This window comes from Eucyclogobius newberryi, unplaced genomic scaffold, assembly GCF_026437365.1.
Source record: "Eucyclogobius newberryi isolate DKJ021-1_F unplaced genomic scaffold, fEucNew1.0.hap1 SCAF_19, whole genome shotgun sequence".
NCBI classification, from domain to species: domain Eukaryota; kingdom Metazoa; phylum Chordata; class Actinopteri; order Gobiiformes; family Gobiidae; genus Eucyclogobius; species Eucyclogobius newberryi.
Window position 1 is genome coordinate 11,119,723 of NW_027315823.1, and position 21,824 is coordinate 11,141,546.

The 21,824-nt window shown below is 40.9% G+C and overlaps 1 protein-coding gene across 1 annotated transcript in view; it reads right to left on the reverse strand.

Moving 5' to 3' along the window:
• grip2b (glutamate receptor interacting protein 2b) overlaps nt 1-21,824 on the reverse strand; it is a 220,651-nt gene that overhangs the window by 13,247 nt on the left and 185,580 nt on the right. Inside the window, exons 14-19 of the mRNA XM_072451747.1 lie at nt 19,653-19,733; nt 18,728-18,791; nt 17,285-17,430; nt 11,493-11,637; nt 5,545-5,684; nt 1,461-1,682 (exon numbers count right to left, since the gene is read on the reverse strand). Of these exons, the coding sequence (XP_072307848.1) occupies nt 1,461-1,682; nt 5,545-5,684; nt 11,493-11,637; nt 17,285-17,430; nt 18,728-18,791; nt 19,653-19,733 (798 nt within the window). The remainder of the gene's footprint in view (nt 1-1,460; nt 1,683-5,544; nt 5,685-11,492; nt 11,638-17,284; nt 17,431-18,727; nt 18,792-19,652; nt 19,734-21,824) is intronic.

A 21,824-nucleotide genomic window follows, 5' to 3' on the forward strand; every position in this document is an offset into this window, starting at 1 on the left:
GGCGCATGCATGTTTGCGTGAGAAATCTGATGCTCTCTTTGGGCAGCGTGCAGACTGGCTGAAGATATTTGGCGTCAAAAAGAGCTCACATCATCCAGTGACAATAAGAAAAATAGTGAACGTAGAAGTCTGTAAGACATTTTCAATGGTGAGGTATCAGATGATTTCGTTGTGACTGCACTGTGCGCCCCGGACTACAACAACAACGCTCACGCTGTCACTGACGATGACAGCGGATGGTTTTCAGCATTATCGATGTATTTCCGATGAAGTGTATCAAGTACAATTGGGCAATAGAGAAAGAGGCCACTTGTTCTGATCAACTGAATGCATTTGATGTCTTTATGACAAGATCCACTGGCGAGACGTTCCAGAACAAGTCAAAGAGGTTAGTCAATTTCAATTCAACTCAAAATAACGTAGTCGATAGAGAAAAAACAACTTATATTAACTTCGTCTTCACTGGACAAACTTTTAATTTATGCAACCAGACCACGGCGCGGGGGCCGCAACAGAGCGGTAATTACTAAAAAGTTCCCTTTCCCTGTGGTTGGACTAGTATAAATGTAGAGAACTATTTTATTAAATATCTGCATACCAATAAGGACACTTCAATGCGAAGCGCTCACTTCTGAGAAAAGAAAACTGTCTGCAAAACCTGTGCCAGGATTTTAAAATATATAAAAAAAATAAAAATGAAATCCGACCTACCTACCTGTTTTTTTTTTTCAATGTTACCGGAAACTTATATCACCCACTCGTGTTTCAACATAACAAATTATTATCAGTTCAGATTTTCAGCTTTTACTGTACACTACTTTTTTAAACAATGAAAGATCAAATTAATTCATGACAAATACTTTGATATTGAACATATCTAATAGGCCAGTATTTGTGTTTAGAATAGTAGCAGCTAATGTTGCCAAGTGGTGCTGGCGATTCTCTGCTTGTACATGCATTGTGACTTACTGCACTTGAAAATCTAATCTAGTGACTCAATGGCACAGGATCTAAGCTTTTTAAAGAGGTATAAAATTGGTCAACGCATGGCTGTGGTAAAAGTACAAAACCAAGTTGCTTAAAGTGGCTACCACAGTCGACGTTGTGGAAAGTACACTCAGACTACCAGTACTGGAGCACTTCTTAACACCTGCCACTTTAACTACAATTTAATCTATCACTCACTGCACTGTTCACTTTCTGCACTTCATCTGTACATTTTGTGTGCATACTAAGCCTATTTTTATTCAATTTGATTCTATATATCATGTTTTCATATGGATCATCGTGGAATGAAGATTTACCACTGTATTTGGACCATGGATCTATTATGGGAATCCCTGTGAAAATAGTGCCTGGTATCAGTATCACTACTCTGTATTGGCAATCAGTGCATGCCCAATAACTAATAAGGCAGCCCAGCTGATGAGTTTTGGCATACACATGTCATTCCTCCTCACCCTGGCTGTTGAAGACCTGGTCCAGCCCTGATCCATCCCACGAGTCCATGGCTGAGTCCACACTGGGCACAGTGGTGGAGTCCACGCTGGGCACGGCGGTGGAGTACAGCGGGGACAGTTTGTTGGTGTGCTGGCTGTCAGTCAGATCGTCCTCAGGGTCACTCAACTCGTTCTCTGTGGTGTCCCCCATTTCCGAGCGGGTGTCCTTCCTCTCCTCCATATCTGCAAACACACAGTAGTTAGGAAACGTGTATGGTTTGAGGAACATTTAGATGCTGTAGAGTGTATGCACAAGTTAATATGGTGGCATGAAAATGGCACATGTCAAACAGATCATGTTAAAATAAAAAAAAGTTTGTTCAAAGCTTACTGCACACCACTCTATACTGCCCACTTGTGGTGCAGTTAGACTAAAAGCAAATTCAAGATCAATTGTTTTCACATTTACATTTATTTTTGGTCTCTAGCTCAGCTGTAGGACAGTTTTTAATAGAAAAGTGAAGCAGAGTGGACAAATCTTGCACAGCCAACCAGGTCTCATCTCAACGTATCATATAGTGACTCACATACACTGCCTGTTCAAAAAAAAATCACCTCAGAAAACAAGGGTCAAACGCTCAAATATTTCATAGGACCACCTTTAGCTTTAATTCCAGCACACATTTACTCCTATCCAGGTTCTCCGGCTTCCTCTCACCGTCCAAAGACATGCATTGTGTTATTGGCACCTGTAAATTGCCCCTAGTGAATGAATGTGAGAGTGAATATTCGTCTGTGTGTCTATGTCTCTGTGTTGACCCTGCGACGAGCTGGCCCCTCTCCAGGGTGTGCCCTGCCCAAGGCCCAAAGTCACTGGGATAGGCTCCAGTCACCCACAACCCCTAACGGGGACAAGCGGGTAGAAAATTAATGAATTAATAGTTTCAATAAGCTTCTGCAATATTCAAATATAATTTCCATCCAGTGCGTCATTATTTTTCACCAGATGATCTTGTATTGATGATGGGAGAGAGTAACCACGGCACAAATCCAGCTCCAGCTCATCCCAAAGACTCCCACTGTCAACCTCACGCTCCGTCCTTCCCTAAATTGTGAACAAGACCCCAAGATACTTGAACTCGTCGACTTGGGGCAAGGACTCCCCACCTACACGGAGGAGGCCAGATACCTTTTTCTGGTCGATATCCATTGTCTTGGATTTGGAGGTGCTGATTTTAATCCCAGCTGCTTTACACCCGGCTGGCTTCAAAAAGTCCCAGTGCATGTTGCGGGTCCAGGTTTGATGGAACCACCAGGAAAACATCATCTGCAAACAGCAGCCTGTGGTCCCCAAACCGGACACTCTCCGACCCCTGACTGTGTATACAAATTCTGACAATAAAAACAACAAACAGGTTCCGCCCATGGTCGAGCGTGAACCCCATATGCCTGCCGTGTGGGGCAGACCGCAGCGTCGTTGGTTCGGCAGTTTGCTACATGTCGGTCTCCTTCCCATTTCACTATACACTGTCTGGTTAAATAAAGCCAACAGGCCAAAAACCCCTCGAGCACTCGATGCAGAATATAGAGCTGGTCCAGCGTTCCATGACTGGGATGAAAATCACACTCTTCTTGAAGCCGAAGTTTGACTATTAGTTGGATTCTCCTCTCCAGTACCCTGGAATAGACCTTACTGGGGAGGCTGAGGAGTGTGATCCCTCTGTAGTTGGAACATAGAGGGGCCACCACCTTGGTCTGCCAGTCCATAGGTACTGCCCCTCGACCGCAGCACGATGTTGCAGAGACGTGTCAGCCAAGACAGTCCTACAACATCCAGAGACTTTATTGCCTATCAACAACCTCAATGACTTCAGCTCTGCCTCTGAGTCCTCAGTCTCTGCTTCCTCCTCGGAAGATGTGACAGATTGAGGAGATCCTCAAAACTGTCCGACAACATCCCCAATTGAAGTCAGCAGTTCTCCACCCAGGCTGCTGCTCCTCCCGATCACCCCTCTCCAGGTGTCACTGGCATTGAAGTCCCTCAGTTGAACAATGGAGCCCCTGGTCAGTGCACTGACCAGTACCCGCTCAGAGAATCCAAGAAGACCGGGTACTCTGCAGTGCTGTTAGGCTGACACATTTTGTATGTTCTTTTGGTGTTTTTGTTCTTAATAAATTGTCAATGTATAATATTTTCACATAGGTGTATGACCTGGAGTCTTTCTTTCAAAGAATCTGAGCATTTTCTCAGCACTAAACCTCAAACGCAAAACAATGAAGTATTTTTCAGTAATACTTACTAATAACTACTCTTAATTAGCCTTAACAAAGCATGAACAATTACTTTATTCATGAATGATAATAAGTAAAATAAGCCTAAATCGGTGTAATCCCTCATTCGTCCAGGCGTGTTCCATAGTAGAAAAAGCTTCAGTTGTAGTCATCTGGACTCAGTTTGAAAAATTAGACGTTTCGACTCTCATCCAAGAGTCATTGTCTGTAATTCTGTTATTGACAATGACTCTTGGATGAGAGTCGAAACGTCTAATTTTTCAAACTGAGTCCAGATGACTACAACTGAAGCTTTTTCTACTATAAAATAAGCCTAACTCATTAAACTATTTGTTCATCATTCTTTGTTCATGCTTTATTAAGGCTAATATAAGTGTATTTCTTATAAAGTGTTTCTCAAACATGCATGAAACATGTAAAAATATAATAAAAAACAATTGTATAACACATTATAAGAGCAAGTCTAAACAGTGGGAGACATGACATGACTCAAATATTTATTTTGGAGCAAGTTTCCAGATTGACAAACCTTCCTCACCACAATGTTAGTCATGTGAGGTCACATGTAGATAAAGCAGCTGCTATCTCAGTGTGTGACCCTGCTATTATTATCCACCGTGTGATGCACCGAGGCCCTGGCATTCTTTAATAATGGACGTGCACCTGAGCCAATAAAAACAACGGCTTAGCAGAGGTGGGGAGAGTAGCCAAAATGTGTAATCAAGTAAGATAATGTACCTTACTAAAGTAGTGGTCCTAGAAATGACTCAAGTAAGAGTAAGAAGTATTTGGGCAAACTACTCAAGTAAGAGTAATTGTCTGGACATAACAACTATTATCATTTTAAGTTAATATAATTGGCAACTAAAAATGTAATAATGCACAAAATCCTTCATTTTCAAAGGATAGACCAGAACATTTTGAAAAACTAATTAATATTAGAATTACAAGAATTAGTGCAACAAACACAAATGTTCAAATTAGTGAATTCTCTCAACATCATTATTATTGCAATTAAAGCACATATATAATGCTTTATTTGAATTGGCTCTTGAACATGCCTTGAGTACCTTTACTTTTGCATCTCATGTTTTTTTAAATCATTATTCTACAGAAAGTACACATGATTTATACATATTCAAGGCATTCCCTTATCAGGATTGGTGTTCTCAGATCTCAGAGTCCAACCCATGACATCAGATATTTGAAACCAGGTGTTTTCTGAGGCTCAGAGGCGAGAGGACAGGATTAATGACATAAGCATGAATGAAGCCAAATATAAACCATGGTATGTTTTGGAGGAGCATAATATGTGTACATTAAATTGAAAATGTTGTTTTCCTCCCAAGAAAGTGTAGAGTAAAAGCAAAACTTCTGCACACTGTCTTTAGATATAAACCATTTTATCTGAAACAAACCTGTAAACCTGATCCATGTGACACTTTGGGATGAGAGCTGATTGGCTGTTCAGGAGTGGTCCACCTTGCTTCACTTTTCGATTTGAATAGGCGGTTCTAAAGCTGTGCTAGTGGCCAGGAATGTAATGAATGTGAATACTAGTTGTGTGCCAAAGGGTTTGTGAGCCCATGCACTTTAAGAATAGATATTTCCAAATCAGGATTCAGTTCACAGTGCGTGTCAGGGGCATTTGGGAAAACTGAAACCGCTAAGCTAATACAAGACAATTCAATTCAAAACTTTGGGCGCTAAATGACATCTTCTTCCGTCTACCCCAGGGCAGTTGTGGCTACAGAGCATCTCACCACCACAAAGTATGAGAGGGGAATTAGATTGTCGTCCTGGTGGTCCTTACTGTCCAGCTGCTTCTTGATCTTGAGCGTGACCGTCTCTCCGGCCATCTGCAGCAGGTGGATGGCTTCACTCAGAGGTTTGCCCTTCAGACTCACGCTGTTGATGGCCAAGATCCGGTCTCCGACGTGGATCGCACCTGTCCTGCAAAAGAAGAAGACAAGAAATTCAAAAAATTAATACGGGCGAATGAAACAAATGGCCGTATTTGAAGCCTACAAATCTACATAAACGACTCAAATATTTGAACAGTTCACGCAGATGTGGTGCTGACATTTACACACCAGGAAATTATATTGTACAAACGTAAATTTAGCCGTGTTGCAGCAAGTTAAGATAAAAATTAAACCAAAGAAATCTTCTGACGACTTCAACATGGCTTGAAAGTGTCTGAAATGTTCCAAATGTACCGAGTGTAGAGTAGTAGAGCTACATTGAATGGGATTTTGAGCTTTTAGTGCGTACATAGACCGATATACAGTAGTACGCCCATGTAAAGCAGTTACAAAGCCGTTCAAAAACCTTGATATCTGCTCTGACTGCCCTGTGGGACACGAGCGGGGAAAAACTGATGTTGTTCGTTTTTTTGCAAGATTGGTTTAGTCTTGGTTTGGACCTGGCTTCGTTCTTCGTACAGTATTTTTCTTCCTGTCTCATGGTGTTGTCAAAAGAATCGATACGAGATATGAGCAAGTAAATCTTACGGACTGGACAACATGTGACCTTTCCAGAGCAGTTTTAAAATTACCTTGAAATTGATCAGAACCAGTACAAGACCACAAAAGTAGGGATGTCAAGATGGTATGGTCACAATATAATCGTATAAACCAAGAAAAATTATAACCGAGACAATTTTAGAAGCCAATTTTAAGTATTTTTTGTTCAACATAAAGCCAAAAAAATAGACTAAAATAGAAAATAACCTTTTTTTTAGCTGGCTGTTTGGGTCACATTTATCTGTATTGTTTTTCAGAGAGTTCGAGAATGTAAAGCCGATCACAAACCTGAGGAATAGCTGCACGTGGGACCACGAGAATGAAGGAAAATGAAAGATTTTACTGATAATAATCATTAAATCATGATGTTTTTTTCTCACAATAATTGTAACACTAACATTTGATATCGTGACATGCCTAACCACAATGTTTAACAAAGACAAAACTATTCCCATTATTTTACGGACTATAACTCGCACCTTTTTTCATAGTTTGGCCGCGGTGCGACTTATATGTGATATTATTTGTTATTTTCACACTGGCAACCACAAGAGCGACACAGAAGAAGAATCTGCACTTCTTCTACCTCCGGAGTTTGTGGAGTTGTTTAGAAGTGACACAGAGGAAGAAGAATTCAGTGGATTTAGTGATTTGGGGTAAAACTGATACTTTGGTAAACTTGTTAGCATGTTCTTTATGCTATAGTTATCTGAATAACTGTTAATACGTTATGTTAACATACCAGACAATTACCACAGTTCGTTGTCTATGCGTCAGGTATTTGAAGGTGTTAGCATACATAAACCTATTCATGTTCTCTAATCTGTTATTATTTCAAATTGCATTTCAAGATTGAATGTCTTGGTCTTGGATTTGATAAAATATCCCCCAAAAATGTGGCTTATACGCCAGTGCGACTTGTTGCGAATGTTTTTTTCTTCTCTATCATGCATTTTTGGCTGGTTGGACTTATGAAGCCTGCGTAAATTCAGCCTGGAAGACCTAACTCCACCATCTACATCAAGGCCACCTGCTCCCCAGCTCAACCAATGCACCCAGTCCGGCCCGTCCGTCTGTGAGAGTTCAGATCTCTCCTTCACCACGGAACTACTCCAGATTTCTACTTTTTCCCATGGAGGTTTTTGTAGTTTTTCCTGGCCGAGAAGGAGAGTTCCAAGGACAGGGGATTCCCAGGACATCGCCCCTCGCACCTGCTCCCCATCTTGAATCAACGCACCCAAGTCACTCCTCCCCGTGGCACGTCGCACCTCTGCTCCCAATCAGCTCACAGCCGGTCCGATATTAACCCTCACTCAGTTGGTTCGGCCGCTTCAGACCATACTGCGACCCACCACCTCCCCTCCTCCTCCTCTGCATCCCTCTCATCCTAATCATCTACCCTCTCACCATATCTACCACCACGAGTCTCCAGGCCCTGGGGGGAGACATCTAATACAAATAGATCATTGAGTGTCCATGATCGCAATGTCTTCCGCCGGGGTCTGAGCGCCAAAAAAAACATGTAATAAAGCTTGCTAAACAGTCCTTTCTTTGTCGTCTCTGCGTCTCTCCAGGGTGAAATACTCCGGTGCGACTTATAGTCCGGAAAATACGGTATTTTGTATTGTTTTTTTAAATAAAAATGTAAAAACGCACACAATAAAACTTAAATACGGTAGGTTTAACCACTGTGGTCCAAGGTCAAACACTGAAAATACGACCGTGAGCCTGTAGACAAAAGCTTTATCCGTTACATTCACATAAAACATTCCTATTGCTCGGCCTGATAGCCTATCATTAGACTCTTATCTCACACATAGTCAGTGTATGAAGTGTAGCTGGAGTCCTCTGTGTCCTCTGGCTCGCGGTTGACTCTCGTTCTATTTTCAAATCGGTCTAAAGTGGGTCAAGATCACAGGCCTCTGGATCACATGGCTCGCTGCGCACAGGCCTCAGGTATTCTTTACACCGCACTTACAATACAGGGCAGTGGATATGGATACAGGTGTAAGAAGAAGAAGAAAAAAAACACACCTAAAAAAAGTAAATCAAAACAAGTGTAAATTGACTGAGAAAGAAATAATTTACTTGAGATCAAATGCTGGATGAATAACTCCCGCCAACAACACTTTAAGACAGAGATTCTCAAAAAACAAAACAAAAAAACACCAAAAAAGCTATTCACAAAATGATACAGTAGCCTTATTTTTAACTTTGAATTTTATTTTCTTTAACAAATAATAATCTACATTTACCACTGCACCACTTGATGGTGTCAAGCCTTGTTCAAGTATATGTAATTAAGAAAAATCTGTTCTGCCACAGTACATATGTAGTGTAAATGCATCTTTATGGGTGAAAATGAGTCCATTGTGTGTAGTGTGCATCTCATTGTAAAGTGTTTTAGTCTCTGTGACAAAATGAAGTGCGCTGTTAGCATGCTAGTTGTTTTTAGCTTTAAAGTAACGGCAAAACTTACTGGTACTCTTAGGTAAAGTGCTTTAAAATATATATGGTGATCAGAAGGCATTAGGTGATTGTAAACCAGAGCTCCTCACCTTGCTCTAAAGTAATTTACGGTGTGCCACAGGGTTCGGTACTCGGTCCAATTCTGTTTACTCTTTATATGCTGCCATTAGACAACATTATCAGAAAGCATGGCATTAACTTCCACTGCTATGCAGATGACACTCAGCTGTATTTATCAATGAAACCTGATCAGAGCGATCAAGTAGACAGACTTAGTGCTTGTGTGAAGGAGATAAAAACATGGATGACACTTAACTACCTGCTTCTTAACCCTGAAAAAACCGAGGTCATTGTGCTTGGCCCTAAGCATCTACGAGACGCTCTATCTGAGCAGATAGTCACACTGGACAATGTCAGTGTAGCCTCCAGTTCTACTGTAAGAAACCTTGGAGTCTTATTTGACCAGGAGCTCTCATTTAAAGCTCATATAAATCAAGCTTGTAAAACAGCCTATTTCCATTTGCGCAACATAGCCAAAATCAGAAGAATTCTGCCTAAAAGTGATGCCGAAAAACTTATCCATGCATTTGTAACGACCAGATTAGACTACTGTAACTCCTGCTTGCAGCGTGTCCTAAAAGCTCCATAAAAAGCTTTCAACTGGTTCAAAATGCAGCAGCAAGATTACTAACAGGAACAAAAAGAAGAGAGCACATTACGCCAGTAATGAAGTCTCTTCACTGGCTCCCCGTCGAGTCTAGAATCAAATTTAAAATTCTACTCTTGACCTACAAAGCCATAAATGACATGGCCCCATCCTACCTCAAAGATGCTATAGAACCATATCATCCAAACAGAGCTCTTCGCTCTCAGAATGCCGGCCTTCTGGTGGTGCCAAGAGTCTCTAAAAGTACTGTAGGAGGTAGAGCGTTTAGCTACCAAGCTCCTGTGTTATGGAATCAGCTCCCGACCCATGTTAAATATGCTGACACAGTCTCTTCATTTAAGTCCAGGATTAAAACGTTCCTCTTCGAAATCGCTTATGGTCAGACTAGTTAGGAACAGAAACATAAACCCACAGCTTTAGCTACGCTGCCCTAGGAGTAACTGTGCTGGGGGAAGTATGACAGCTTGAGCACTATCCTCTTCTTCTGACTACTTATGCTATCAAACAATATTTATTTTTTGATTCCACTTGCAAACTGTTCACCGCCTTCTTTTTCTTTCTCTCACTCCTGAGGACCTGTGGACCCAGATGCCCCTCCCTTGGTGAAGTGGTCCCTGCCCTGTGTGGACGGTCCCTCATCTGCCTGAAGAGTGGGTCCAGCTCGCCCCCGACGGTCCCTCATCTGCCTGAAGAGTGGGTCCAGCTCGCCTCCGACGGTCCCTCATCTGCCTGAAGAGTGGGTCCAGCTCGCCCCCGACGGTCCCTCATCTGCCTGAAGAGTGGGTCCAGCTCGCCTCCGACGGTCCCTCATCTGCCTGAAGAGTGGGTCCAGTTCACCTCCGACGGTCCCTCATCTGCCTGAAGAGTGGGTCCAGTTCGCCTCAGTCGGTCCCTCATCTGCCTGAAGAGTGGGTCCAGCTCGCCTCAGTCGGTCCCTCATCTGCCTGAAGAGTGGGTCCAGCTCGCCTCAGTCGGCCCCTCATCTGCCTGAAGAGTGGGTCCAGCTCGCCTCAGACGGTCCCTCATCTGCCTGAAGAGTGGGTCCAGCTCGCCTCCGACGGTCCCTCATCTGCCTGAAGAGTGGGTCCAGTTCACCTCCGACGGTCCCTCATCTGCCTGAAGAGTGGGTCCAGTTCGCCTCAGTCGGTCCCTCATCTGCCTGAAGAGTGGGTCCAGCTCGCCTCAGTCGGCCCCTCATCTGCCTGAAGAGTGGGTCCAGCTCGCCTCAGACGGTCCCTCATCTGCCTGAAGAGTGGGTCCAGCTCGACTCAGACGGTCCCTCATCTGCCTGAAGAGTGGGTCCAGCTCGCCTCCGACGGTCCCTCTTCTGCCTGAAGAGTGGGTCCAGCTCCAGTCTCCTCGTGTCCGTCTGTCCGTCTGTGAGAGTCGGATCTCTCCTTCACTGGAACTCCTCCAGGTTTCTACGCTTTTTTCCCAAAGAGGTTTTTTTTGTAGTTTTTCCTGGCCGAGAAGGAGAGTCTAAGGACAGAGGACCCTGGGACATCGTCCCTCGCCACCACAGACATTGTCTGACTTCATCGCCACCACAGACAGTGTTGATTCATTTCTCCCTGTGGCCCTCAGAGGCAACTGTTGTTGTGATTTTTGGCCTTACAAAAATAAATTGATTTGATTTGATTTGATTTGAATGAGGGATACATATATTGGTTAAAAAAAAAAAAAAAAATTGAAAAGCCAATACTAATAGAACTCAAGATGGAACTCCGAAAATCGTCCGTTACCATGTAAATCTACCATGTTTGTTGCTGGTGTGCTAAATGAGCCAAAATAATACACTGTAAAAAGCCATGGATAAACGTTATAAACTGCTGAGCCATACTTGATTTAAAGAATTACGGTTGCCGCGGCTTCATTCACGCTTTCAACCATTTCTAACGTCAGGTTTAAGTTCTGTTAAATAACCATCAGAGGTCAAAGGTGAGTGCTGGAACGGAGATTGACCGGTAAATCCAGGTTTCGAGAATCGATTTTCAACAACTTAAAAATGTGGTAACAAGACAAAAAACATACTCAAAGGTCAACTTTGCATAACCCATGATAATAATGACAACGTGGTTAAAATGTTGCACAGTGTGGTACCTCTCAGCCAGCCCTCTCCTGGTCAGCCCTGAGATGGTGATGGGGTCGAACGGCTCCTCTGTGCCCGAGATGGTGATGCCCAGTGGACCTCCGTAACGCTTCAGCTCCACCGTGTAGATGATACTGCCCGACGTCTCCTGCTCGTCTGGGGAACGCACACAGACACAGAGATCGGCTGATTGGACAAGGCAAGACACAATCGGGACAAAAGAGAGAGAGCGCAGACGAACAAACGAGATGAGAAAAAGAAGATGTATCCAAAAAAACACAATCATTTCCAAACGCTGACTTGATCGTGTGATAAACGGCCATGTTTCCAGTGATGCTAACTTGCATGTTCAACTGACAGACTTAGCAAAACAACGCTAGCGCATGTTAGCATCAGCCGTTTCCTGTTTATCGACGAACGGCACTCACCCAAAGTATTATACTGCCAGTGCCTAATGCATCTAACATTTGCCAAACCCAGCGCGTTACATAAAGTGACGGGAGATGTAGATGTATATACAAGGGGGGAAAAATGCAGAAAAAGCTAATTTAACTTTAGCTAAGGCTCACAGCGATACAAACTTGGACTTACTAAGCGTCTTTTTGTGACTTGCAGAGATCGGCCTCATAATTAAAATGTGTTCAGGTATGATTTAGGTTTTATTTATTGTGGAAAACATTAGCTATGCTTGTGTGACATCAGTTGCTGAAGAGTCTCGCCCAAAGACACAAGGGCCCTCATCTTACCGACAACGATAGTCGACGTGCAGAAAGAGGTTTAGGGTCTATAATCTGTGGACACGCCGAGAGCCTGGAACAACCGCTTGTGTAAGAGGACAATCTTACTCCAACGAATGTATAAAAGTGGAATACAAGAACGTGGCGGCTTTAGGCGTAGCACGCTCCTTTGGCACCGGAGACGGCACCACGCAAACGGCCGACCAGCTTGCTCTCCGGGGCCCAGGAAGTGTCTCCTCTAGGACAGAAAAGTGGTGTTGACCGAGCAGGCCGAGGTCCGTGTGAGCGCAGACGGGTGAAGGACAGCGGAATAGACAATAGGCCGTGAGAAAAGCGGATGTGCCTGCGGCGCTCGCGTTTCTCCGTTCCATCGCCTCCAGCAGCACCAGCAGAAACCTCTCTTCTTCAGACTGACAGACTGATGAAGACGCCGCTGTTTGCCCTGCCCACAGATCTGTCATTCGTTTTCATCGACATCACGCCACTGAAGCCCTTTACAGTCGCTCACGGGGACCTCAGCCTGCTCAGATGTAGATCGTCCTGAGAAATAATAGGCTCAAATACATTGTTTTCTATCAGATTGTCCTCTTGTACAAACAGTTGTTCTATGAGAGCATTTTGACACCTGCACACGCGAGGCCTGTGTGTGTTTGCGCCTCGACACTCGACGCAGCGCCGCTCTTGCTGTGTTCACACTTGCAGATCGTACAAACCTAAAGATAGGGGCCCATGTATTTGATTTGCTCAGGTGTTTAAGTGCTGTTGCCATATTTTACTCGTCACTCATTTTCCATTTTCAAACAATTCTCTGTCTAATATTATCATGACGGATTGGACTACTCGTCTTACAAAAACACAGTTAAAGGCGCTGTACCTGATTTTTACTGTCATAAAAAACGTAAGGTACAGAACTAGATCATTTTAAACTCTTAGCAGTCCAAACATTCCTCACTTTCTCACATATCAATTCTAAATGTTCTGCTGTCACGGTAAAGCTAACACCAGTTAGCATGCTAACAGAGCACGTCCTGGTTTTCGGAGAATAAAATAAGTTTCAAACATCAGCTGGATTTTTTTTTTTTTAATCAAGACGTTTCAACTTTGAAGTAATTTTTAATCTGATTATTTTATAATTAAATGCATACAGCCCTCAGCGGTCTCATTTAGACTTTTACAATATAGGCCTGTCTGTACTGGAGCAAAACAAATTTGATAAAGAAATTAAAAATACACATTTTCTCCCAGTTTGGCCATACATGGAGAAAATGCCATAACTCCTAAGAATAATGTACACAGACACTATTATGAATACAAATACACTTGAAATTAAAACATTATAATTAATTAAAGTGACAGGTTAGACTATACATTTTACTAGATGATGATTAGATTTGAGATTTTCCTAAACATTTTGCCTATTTTCCCCAGTGGGATTCTGTTTTAGAACTTCCAACTTATATTTTTCAACTTTTCTTCTCAGTCTCCAACTTGACCGATGTAAAACGATGATAAGCATTCACCACAAATTCCATCCTCCCAAACTAATCCAGAATGAGAAAAACATGAGAATTTGTCGGACGCACTTTTATGTACAAAGGGTAAACGTCATCAATACTGCTCCTGTCATTTTCAACATTCCTTCACAAACTGCCACTTGATCGGCGCACAACTATAACTTATATTTACATTTAATTTATAGCTATATTTATTATCCCACTAAATCAAGTCAGAACACAATCACGAAAACCTGTCGTACACACTTTTATTCAATTCCAACTGCTCGTCATCTCTCTCTCCCACACACCTCTGTATTCCTCCAAAGTGGGTCAAAATCACATCTCGTCGGATGAGAGAGACAGTTTCCATGGTAACGGGCAGCGCTGCGCTCACGTGGCCGTCGGAGCCAATCACCCGTCGAAACCAGATCTCACACTAGAGTTGCATAAGACGCACGCGCGAGTTTCTGGGGAATTTCCACTCGACAAAAGCACGAGACAAACATCACAAGAGGTCATCACAATTTGGCCAATTCTGAGTTAGAAATCATGCGACAGCTCATGACGAAGCATTTTCACCCACAAAATATTATAAACTCACCCCGCTTTTCTTTTCGAATGTATATTTAATGCGCTTGTCTGTATTTGAAGTAGAATTTTCTCTGCAAATGACAGCGAACTATTGATAATTCATGTTGCATTGTATTGAATGAGGAAAACATGGACACGTTTGAAAAAAAGAGGTCGAGCTCAATAGATTCTTACCTGTTCAAATACAAGGTTAATAACTACATTACAAATATATATATGTTTGTTTATCATGGCAACACATTCATTCTCACAAGACTTTAGCCACATTGAACAAATAGTTAACGATTCAGGCTAAGAAACGACTTAAGTAAAGCGTTAATTGCAATATTAAGTTGTAGTTATTATAAAACGGTGCTAAAATAATGGTAACACTGTAGTTAAGGGAGCACATATAAATGGCTAGAAATCATTTTTAATAACATTAGAGATTTTAACGGTATTATTCATGTTTTTTTCCCGGTTATTACAGATTTTTTTTTGCATTATACGGCTGTTTCTGGTCATGATTATCTTTTTCACCCAAAACGCCCGACTAAGGAAGGAGGGAGTTTGGACGTAAATTCCTGCAGAAGTTCGTTGTGGCAAGTTGTCGCCGCATTTAAGCTCAAAACCCAGAACTTCTGCCGTCGTTTGAAGCTTCAAGCCTTTTCATTTTCCGTTTGAAGCGGCCATTTAACCGCGGAAATCGGCGAGACACCCGCGTGGCCTTGAACGAGGTGATCGGCCGCCTTGCTTCCATCAGTTTGCCTGGCGATAGTAGCTTACGACGCAATACGGTCGTGGAGTCCTCCAGCGAGTGAACCTCCGAACACGACCGCGACCTTTTACAAATCGACACGCCGTTGTGTTATACGCCCCCACGACGAACGGGAATGAGCTCGTTTTAGGCCCAGAAGTGTGAACACTGAGACGTTGGCCATGTACGCACGTTTTTCTATGCATTTTTTTCTATTTTTGGGCAATTTAGGCAACTTTCCAGGTATTTTTTCCTCCTTGAGCCTTTTTTGTTTGTTCAAAGGAAAAAAGAAAGAAAAATGCAGGCGGGATGTGCCCGTAAATGTGGTAAAAGACAAACTCCTTCAGCCATTTCAGCAGCTCTAAAACTAAAAAAGAAAACTGCAAGAAAATATACTTTTACTTTTCAGTCCAGTTAAAAAATGTAGTAGAGTAGAAAGTACAAAAGCTCTGAAGTGTAGTGAAGTAAAAGTAAAAAGTATCCACTGTAAGTAATATAGACACCACTTCAGTACAGTACTTTTACTTTTGTACTTTGTTACTTCCCACCACTGGTCACTTAAAAGGAGATTAAGGTATTTATGATAAGTATTTCTTTATTTGTGGGTTTGATCCTTGTTCATCCCAGAATGTTTGATTTAACTGGAAATAAGTGGGATACAGGTTACTTGTACGCCTCCTTATATTATCCTTAAACGGGACAAACGATGTGGAAAACTCCTCTACATACATAAAACAAGAAGCTTTAGAGACATTTAGAGGAGCAGAAAGTATCATATCTATATTTCCCAAGTAGTAGAGTCAAAGTATCCCAACAAAAGTACAAGTCAAGTAAAAATTGTACATCTACTCTGTTTCTGATCACCTTTGTTGGTACAAGACATCCCCTGAAACGTTTGAAAAGAGCAGAGAGGATTTGATCTGGCAAATATCATGTCGTGGACAACAGCATCACTTAGTGGCCATAGGGAGGCACTGCAGCTGGTTCTGTTACGTAAGACAATGAACAAAAACGGTATAAAAACAGCTGTACACAAGTCAAAATGAACTAAATCAAGTCATGTTTCGGAAAAGTGAGTATGTCTGTATGTCTTATTCGACTCTCCAGACCCTGCTGCATCTGTGAGTGTCTTCGGTTCTGTCCTCGGCCAATCAGAGCGTTTTTACAGCAAAAAAACAATCCATATAAAAACAGTGTCTCTGCTATTCCAAAAAAAAAAAAAATTGACATGTTTATTTTTACATCAACCTTCTGTGCTCTAAATGTGGATATTATTTAGATAGATATTATGTTATTTGAATTATGATGGTTTTTTAATGTTAAAGTGGGAAACCAAAGACTTTCACGGTAAATTGTGGTTTGTTTGTTCTTTTATTTATCATTATCTGATGTACACGCTCCAAAAATAGAAACGCATGTGAATCATTAGATTAAACGTTGACGCAAAAAGAGTTCAAATGTCAAATAGAAAAACTGGATTTTTATAAAGATTGGTCTCATAATAGAGGTTTGGTAATCTATTAGACAGTGTGAACAAATGGTCATGGTATAATAATTGTGACAATCCCAAAAAATTTAATAAAATCAATCACAATTTTCCTCCCAATATTTGAAATTCATTTAAGGACATTAATTAATCTGGTGTAAAGAAGAATTTATAACCAAAGTTTGTGAATTCCGTTCACTGCAAATGGCAATAAACCCCTTTCTGATTCTGATTCTAAAGTAAAAAATGCTTATATATTAGAAAAATAAATTAAATAAGTAACTGTAGTTTGGAAGAACTTGAACTTTATTTGAATAAAAAATCCCCAAAAGTCAAATCATCAGTGTATTTAAGAGAAAAATCAAATTAAAAAGTCAAAGTTCTTTAGCCAAATTTTCCAACCCAAAATGGCCACAGAAAATAGACATCGGTTGCTATAGGTTTCCATGGCGATGTCAGCAACAGCTCTTCACTGGTGCTACAAAACAATCTTAAAAGTCATTGTTAATGTTAAGAGGTGAAGTAGATTGTTTTTGGAGGGTTTTATTTCACAGAAGTTTGGTCTTCAATAGAACTAGAGCTTTTCTCATAAAACATGACTGTATAATTCATTTTATTTTACCAATACTTACTTGTGGCAACTGATAGAACCGTTACAGACAAAATAAAATGAATAAAAAATAAAGCATTCAATGAAAAAAGACCTGAGAAAAGCACTGATAAAGATGCTGTCGGAGCGATAAAAAGCCATAGTTACCAGAGTTGTCCTCGTCCTTGCGGATCTTAAGTTTGACCAGCTCCTCGCACTGCTGCAGGATCTGCTCGGCGTCTTCTCTGGAACAGTTCTCCAGGCGGATGTTGTCGATGGCCAGGAGCTTGTCCCCGGGCTCCAGGGTCCCGGTCCTGGACCAGGGACCAGAGGCACAGAGTCACACGTTGTAGTAATAATAATCACTGTAATATATGCAGTACATGCCTCATCATACAATAATATTGATTTGAATTGAATAAGATTTTCCAATACATGCGATAATAAAGGATATTATGTGTTCCAAATGGTTCTCAATATTTTAAAATAGATATATAAATAAGACATAGATAAAATAAAGGTTTGATCCTTATTTTAGAATAAAAACAAATTAGTCAACCACAATATTTCTTTGATAAAAAGTTTTGTTTAAAATAACCAAACAACGTATGGAAAATATCGGCCCAATATCGGTTATCAGCCCAGGCTTTTCCCATAACTTTGGTATCTATTTCTATGTCTATATTATGTCTATCTCAGTGCACCCCATAGTATTTAACAAAATTGTTGTGCTGTCACAAAACAATTTAGTAAAATGTACCAAAAAATACTCAGGTCTCTATACCTCTAAAAGTTTACAAACAAACAAAATTCAAATCCAGAATGGAGGCAAAAGTAAAGTAAAACATTATATACATTATTTTGATTGTAACAGTGATTAACATCAGAATATCACGAGATATGGAAAATCCAGGTGGTTTTGTCAAAGTAAAACCCTCAGCTCAGAGTGATCTCAGAGCCGGGTTTAAACATAAAATATATAAAATATAACCATAAATCCATATAATTCCCTTGTCCCTTGTCTTATTCTCTGCGTCGAGAAGTATGTTTCAGATGTATACATTATTGTGTCCATGGCAGGAGTTTTGCGGCACAGATACACACCATTTTATTGTTTGTTTTTAAAGCTTTTAATGGACTGGCCACATATTACATCTGGGACCTCATCCAAATGTACACACAGCGCACTCTGTGACCCGCGGTCCAGCTCCAGACAGGGCCTCCTCTGTTATTGGCCTCAAACTCTGGAACGCTCTGCACTCCTAACGCCCGAACAGCCCCCAAAGTGTTTTAAGTCTCATTATAAGACCCCTGGCTTTTAACACCGAGTGGGTTGCATGGTCGTCTGTGTTTTTTTAATCTAACTTTATTTTACTCAGTTTCATTGTTACTGATTTTATGGTTTTGCTGTGATTAGATTTGACCCGTTTTATTGTTTTAGGACTAGAAGATCAAACTTTTGCTCTTTTGTTTTTATGCAGGACATTCGTAAACTGTTTCTGTTTATAAAATGTTGAATTTGGTTAAAGTGGATTTGAATTTTAGACATTCTGCAGTTTTGTTTTGTTTTAACAGTCGGTTCTTAGACATCTTTGGGGCAAAACCTCGTACCTGTGGGCCATGCTGCCTTTCTTGATGTCAGAAATGATGAGCGGCTCTCCTTGTTTCTTGCTGGCTGTGAAAGAGCAGAAATATATGAAAACTGTAGTCTGGATGAGCAACTGAAAGTATCGCAACAATCTAGTCCGTCCATGCGATCATAAAGGACTTTTAGCTTCTGTGCAGAGCCTCGGATCCTTTGTCAGCTTCAGCACCTCGGGATGTGTTTAGCTTTCAACATATTTCTCAAAATATTATGTTTTTTTTTTAATGGGGAAAGCTCCTCACAAAATCTTCAAATCAGAAAGGAATCATTTGCCTGAAACCCATGAAAACAATTGAAGAAAATTATAGATTTGACTGAAAATGTGTGGGTTTTTTGGTTAAAAGTTGAATAAATCAGGCTTAAAATTTGATATTCCAAAACCGTGCTCAGTCCAAGCTTAGTTAAAGCTTAGTTAAAGTATAAATTCACATATTCCTTCAAACATATGGCGCTGACTGAACTCTAGAGGGAGCTGTTACTCCGTAGTATCTGACTCGTAGTAGTGAGACGTAAAACACATGTGCTGCTCTGATCCACTCCAGGACTTTGTGGACTTTATCGAACGCACATCTGAATATTTCACTCTCTTTCTGATTAAGATGTCTAAAATGCAAAACTTTAGATCCGTGCAATTTAACAATCAATCTTCAATTAAGCTTCTGAACTCAATTTGCCTGAGGAAATGACTCAAATCAAATCGCTCCTAATGCTCCTTAATCACTCCTATTTAGTGCAATTTCTTGACAAAAACGGGGAGAAATGCAACACTTGAGGAGTCAAATGCACCGCACGGTTGCAACATTACTTTGACGGTCAGCTATGTGAATTAAAAGTCAGATTATTCTCTTATGATGATTATGATTATGATGAACACATTAGCCTCAGTCTTACCGCTGATGGTGATGCCCAGCTCCACGCCTCTTTTCTTGGGGAGTTTGACGTGAAATGTTCCGCTGCTCGGGACCACCGACTCTGAGGCAAAAACAAAGAGTACATTTTTAGGTAGGGACGGATTGTATACAGTATTATTTTTTTATATATATTTATTTTTTTCATGTATTGGTATTTGGGTATTTGATCTTTCCAGTTTTATTTGTTGTATTGGGCTGATAAGATTTTGTTTAACGAATGCAGTCATAAAAATACAACATTATACCTCATAAAATACTATTTGTTATCATTTTTTACAAAAGGAAAAAGTGAATTTGTAGAACTTTAATGCATTTACAAACATCCACTTTCGGCATCAGCTGAAAAAAAAAATATATATATATTTTGAACCCGGCCTGTTTTTAGGTTTCCCTTTGGACAGTTTCTAGTTTTATTTGAGAACAGCTTCATAATTGTTCGAAATAGCTCGATGGCTTGATAATGGATTAATAATTTACCACTGAACTGAAAGATGATTGGTTCTGGCTCTGCGAACAACCGTATTTTCCGGACTATAAGTTGCACTGGAGTATAAGTCGCACCAGCCAAAAAATGCATAATAGAAGAAAAAAACATATATAAGTTGCATTGGAGTATGAAATGAAATGAAAAAGTGTGAAAATAACAAATAATATCACATATAAGTCGCTCCGGAGTATAAATATAAGTATAAATATAAGTATAAGTCGCACCCCGGCCAAAACAGATGTCAGATTTGTTGACCTGGTCTTTTTTTACAACCTGGTTTATGGTTCATGTCTTTGTAAGTACGGACAATATGCACATGGAAATAAAACTAACACAAAGTTCAACGTCTTCTCTGTATAAATACATTAAAGGCCCCGCCCACCATCTGACATCATGATCAGTTTAGTCGAAGATATTTCCACAAATATCTGATGAAAGGCAAACATTCAAAATAAATACATCTGAACCAGTCAAAAGCTGTAATTAATACAAGTCAATTTCAATAATATTATGTAGATTTGTATGGTGTGGAAGTTAAAGGCGCAATGTGTAACTTTTCTGGCACTACCCCTGAGACAAGCAGGCAATTACGCTCCACCAGAAAACCTACATTGCTCATTTTCCCCATTTTCCGCCTCTAAACTATTTACAGTATATAAAAACAAAACATCTGAATATAGCTCAGATGAATTCTTGAGCATTGGAAGATTTGTCTCTCTTTATTTTGCCGTTTTGTGCTGCGATGAGAACGTGGAGTCAGTTCCGTCCCTCAGTGGTGAGAGCCAGAGGTAAAGATTGCATCAACAGAAAGACCCAGAGCTGTGTCACAATATTTCATCATTAAAACATGAACATTTTGCTTGCAGCTATAGCTCTCCGGGAAACTACTTGCAAGGAACAGTGTGTCTTGCTCTGATTTGTGTGACTACGCTCGTTTTTACAAAACTGATAAGACAGAGGTGAGTCGAGGCGAGCAGTCAGAAATGTTATTCATGAAAGACTGACACATACAGTATTATGCATATGTTGTTTTTATTTGGCTTTTAACCATGTTATACTGTTGTTCCCTTATTAAAAACATAACTGGAGTTGTATTTAACCTCAGTCCTCATGCTCTGAGCCTCATAAAAACACTTGGTTTCAACTAGGAACATTTTTGTGGCCAGATTGTGTGAAAACAAAGCTCAGATTAAACTTAAGCACCAGATTTTCAAACAGAGCAATGTCTCCAGCTAATGTTGATAAAATGTTTCTATCTATTACTAAATTTTATTTAACCAGGTAAATCGAGACTTCTTTTCGAAGTCAGACTCTAGCGCTGGTCCCTCACCTGCTACATCGAACTCTGAAGAACTGGTGAGACTCTAGAGCTGGTCCCTCACCTGCTACATCGAACTCTAAAGAACTGGTGAGACTCTAGCGCTGGTCCCTCACCTGCTACATCGAACTCTAAAGAACTGGTGAGACTCTAGAGCTGGTCCCTCACCTGCTACATCGAACTCTAAAGAACTGGTGAGACTCTAGCGCTGGTCCCTCACCTGCTACATCGAACTCTAAAGAACTGGTGAGACTCTAGAGCTGGTCCCTCACCTGCTACATCGAACTCTAAAGAACTGGTGAGACTCTAGAGCTGGTCCCTCACCTGCTACATCGAACTCTAAAGAA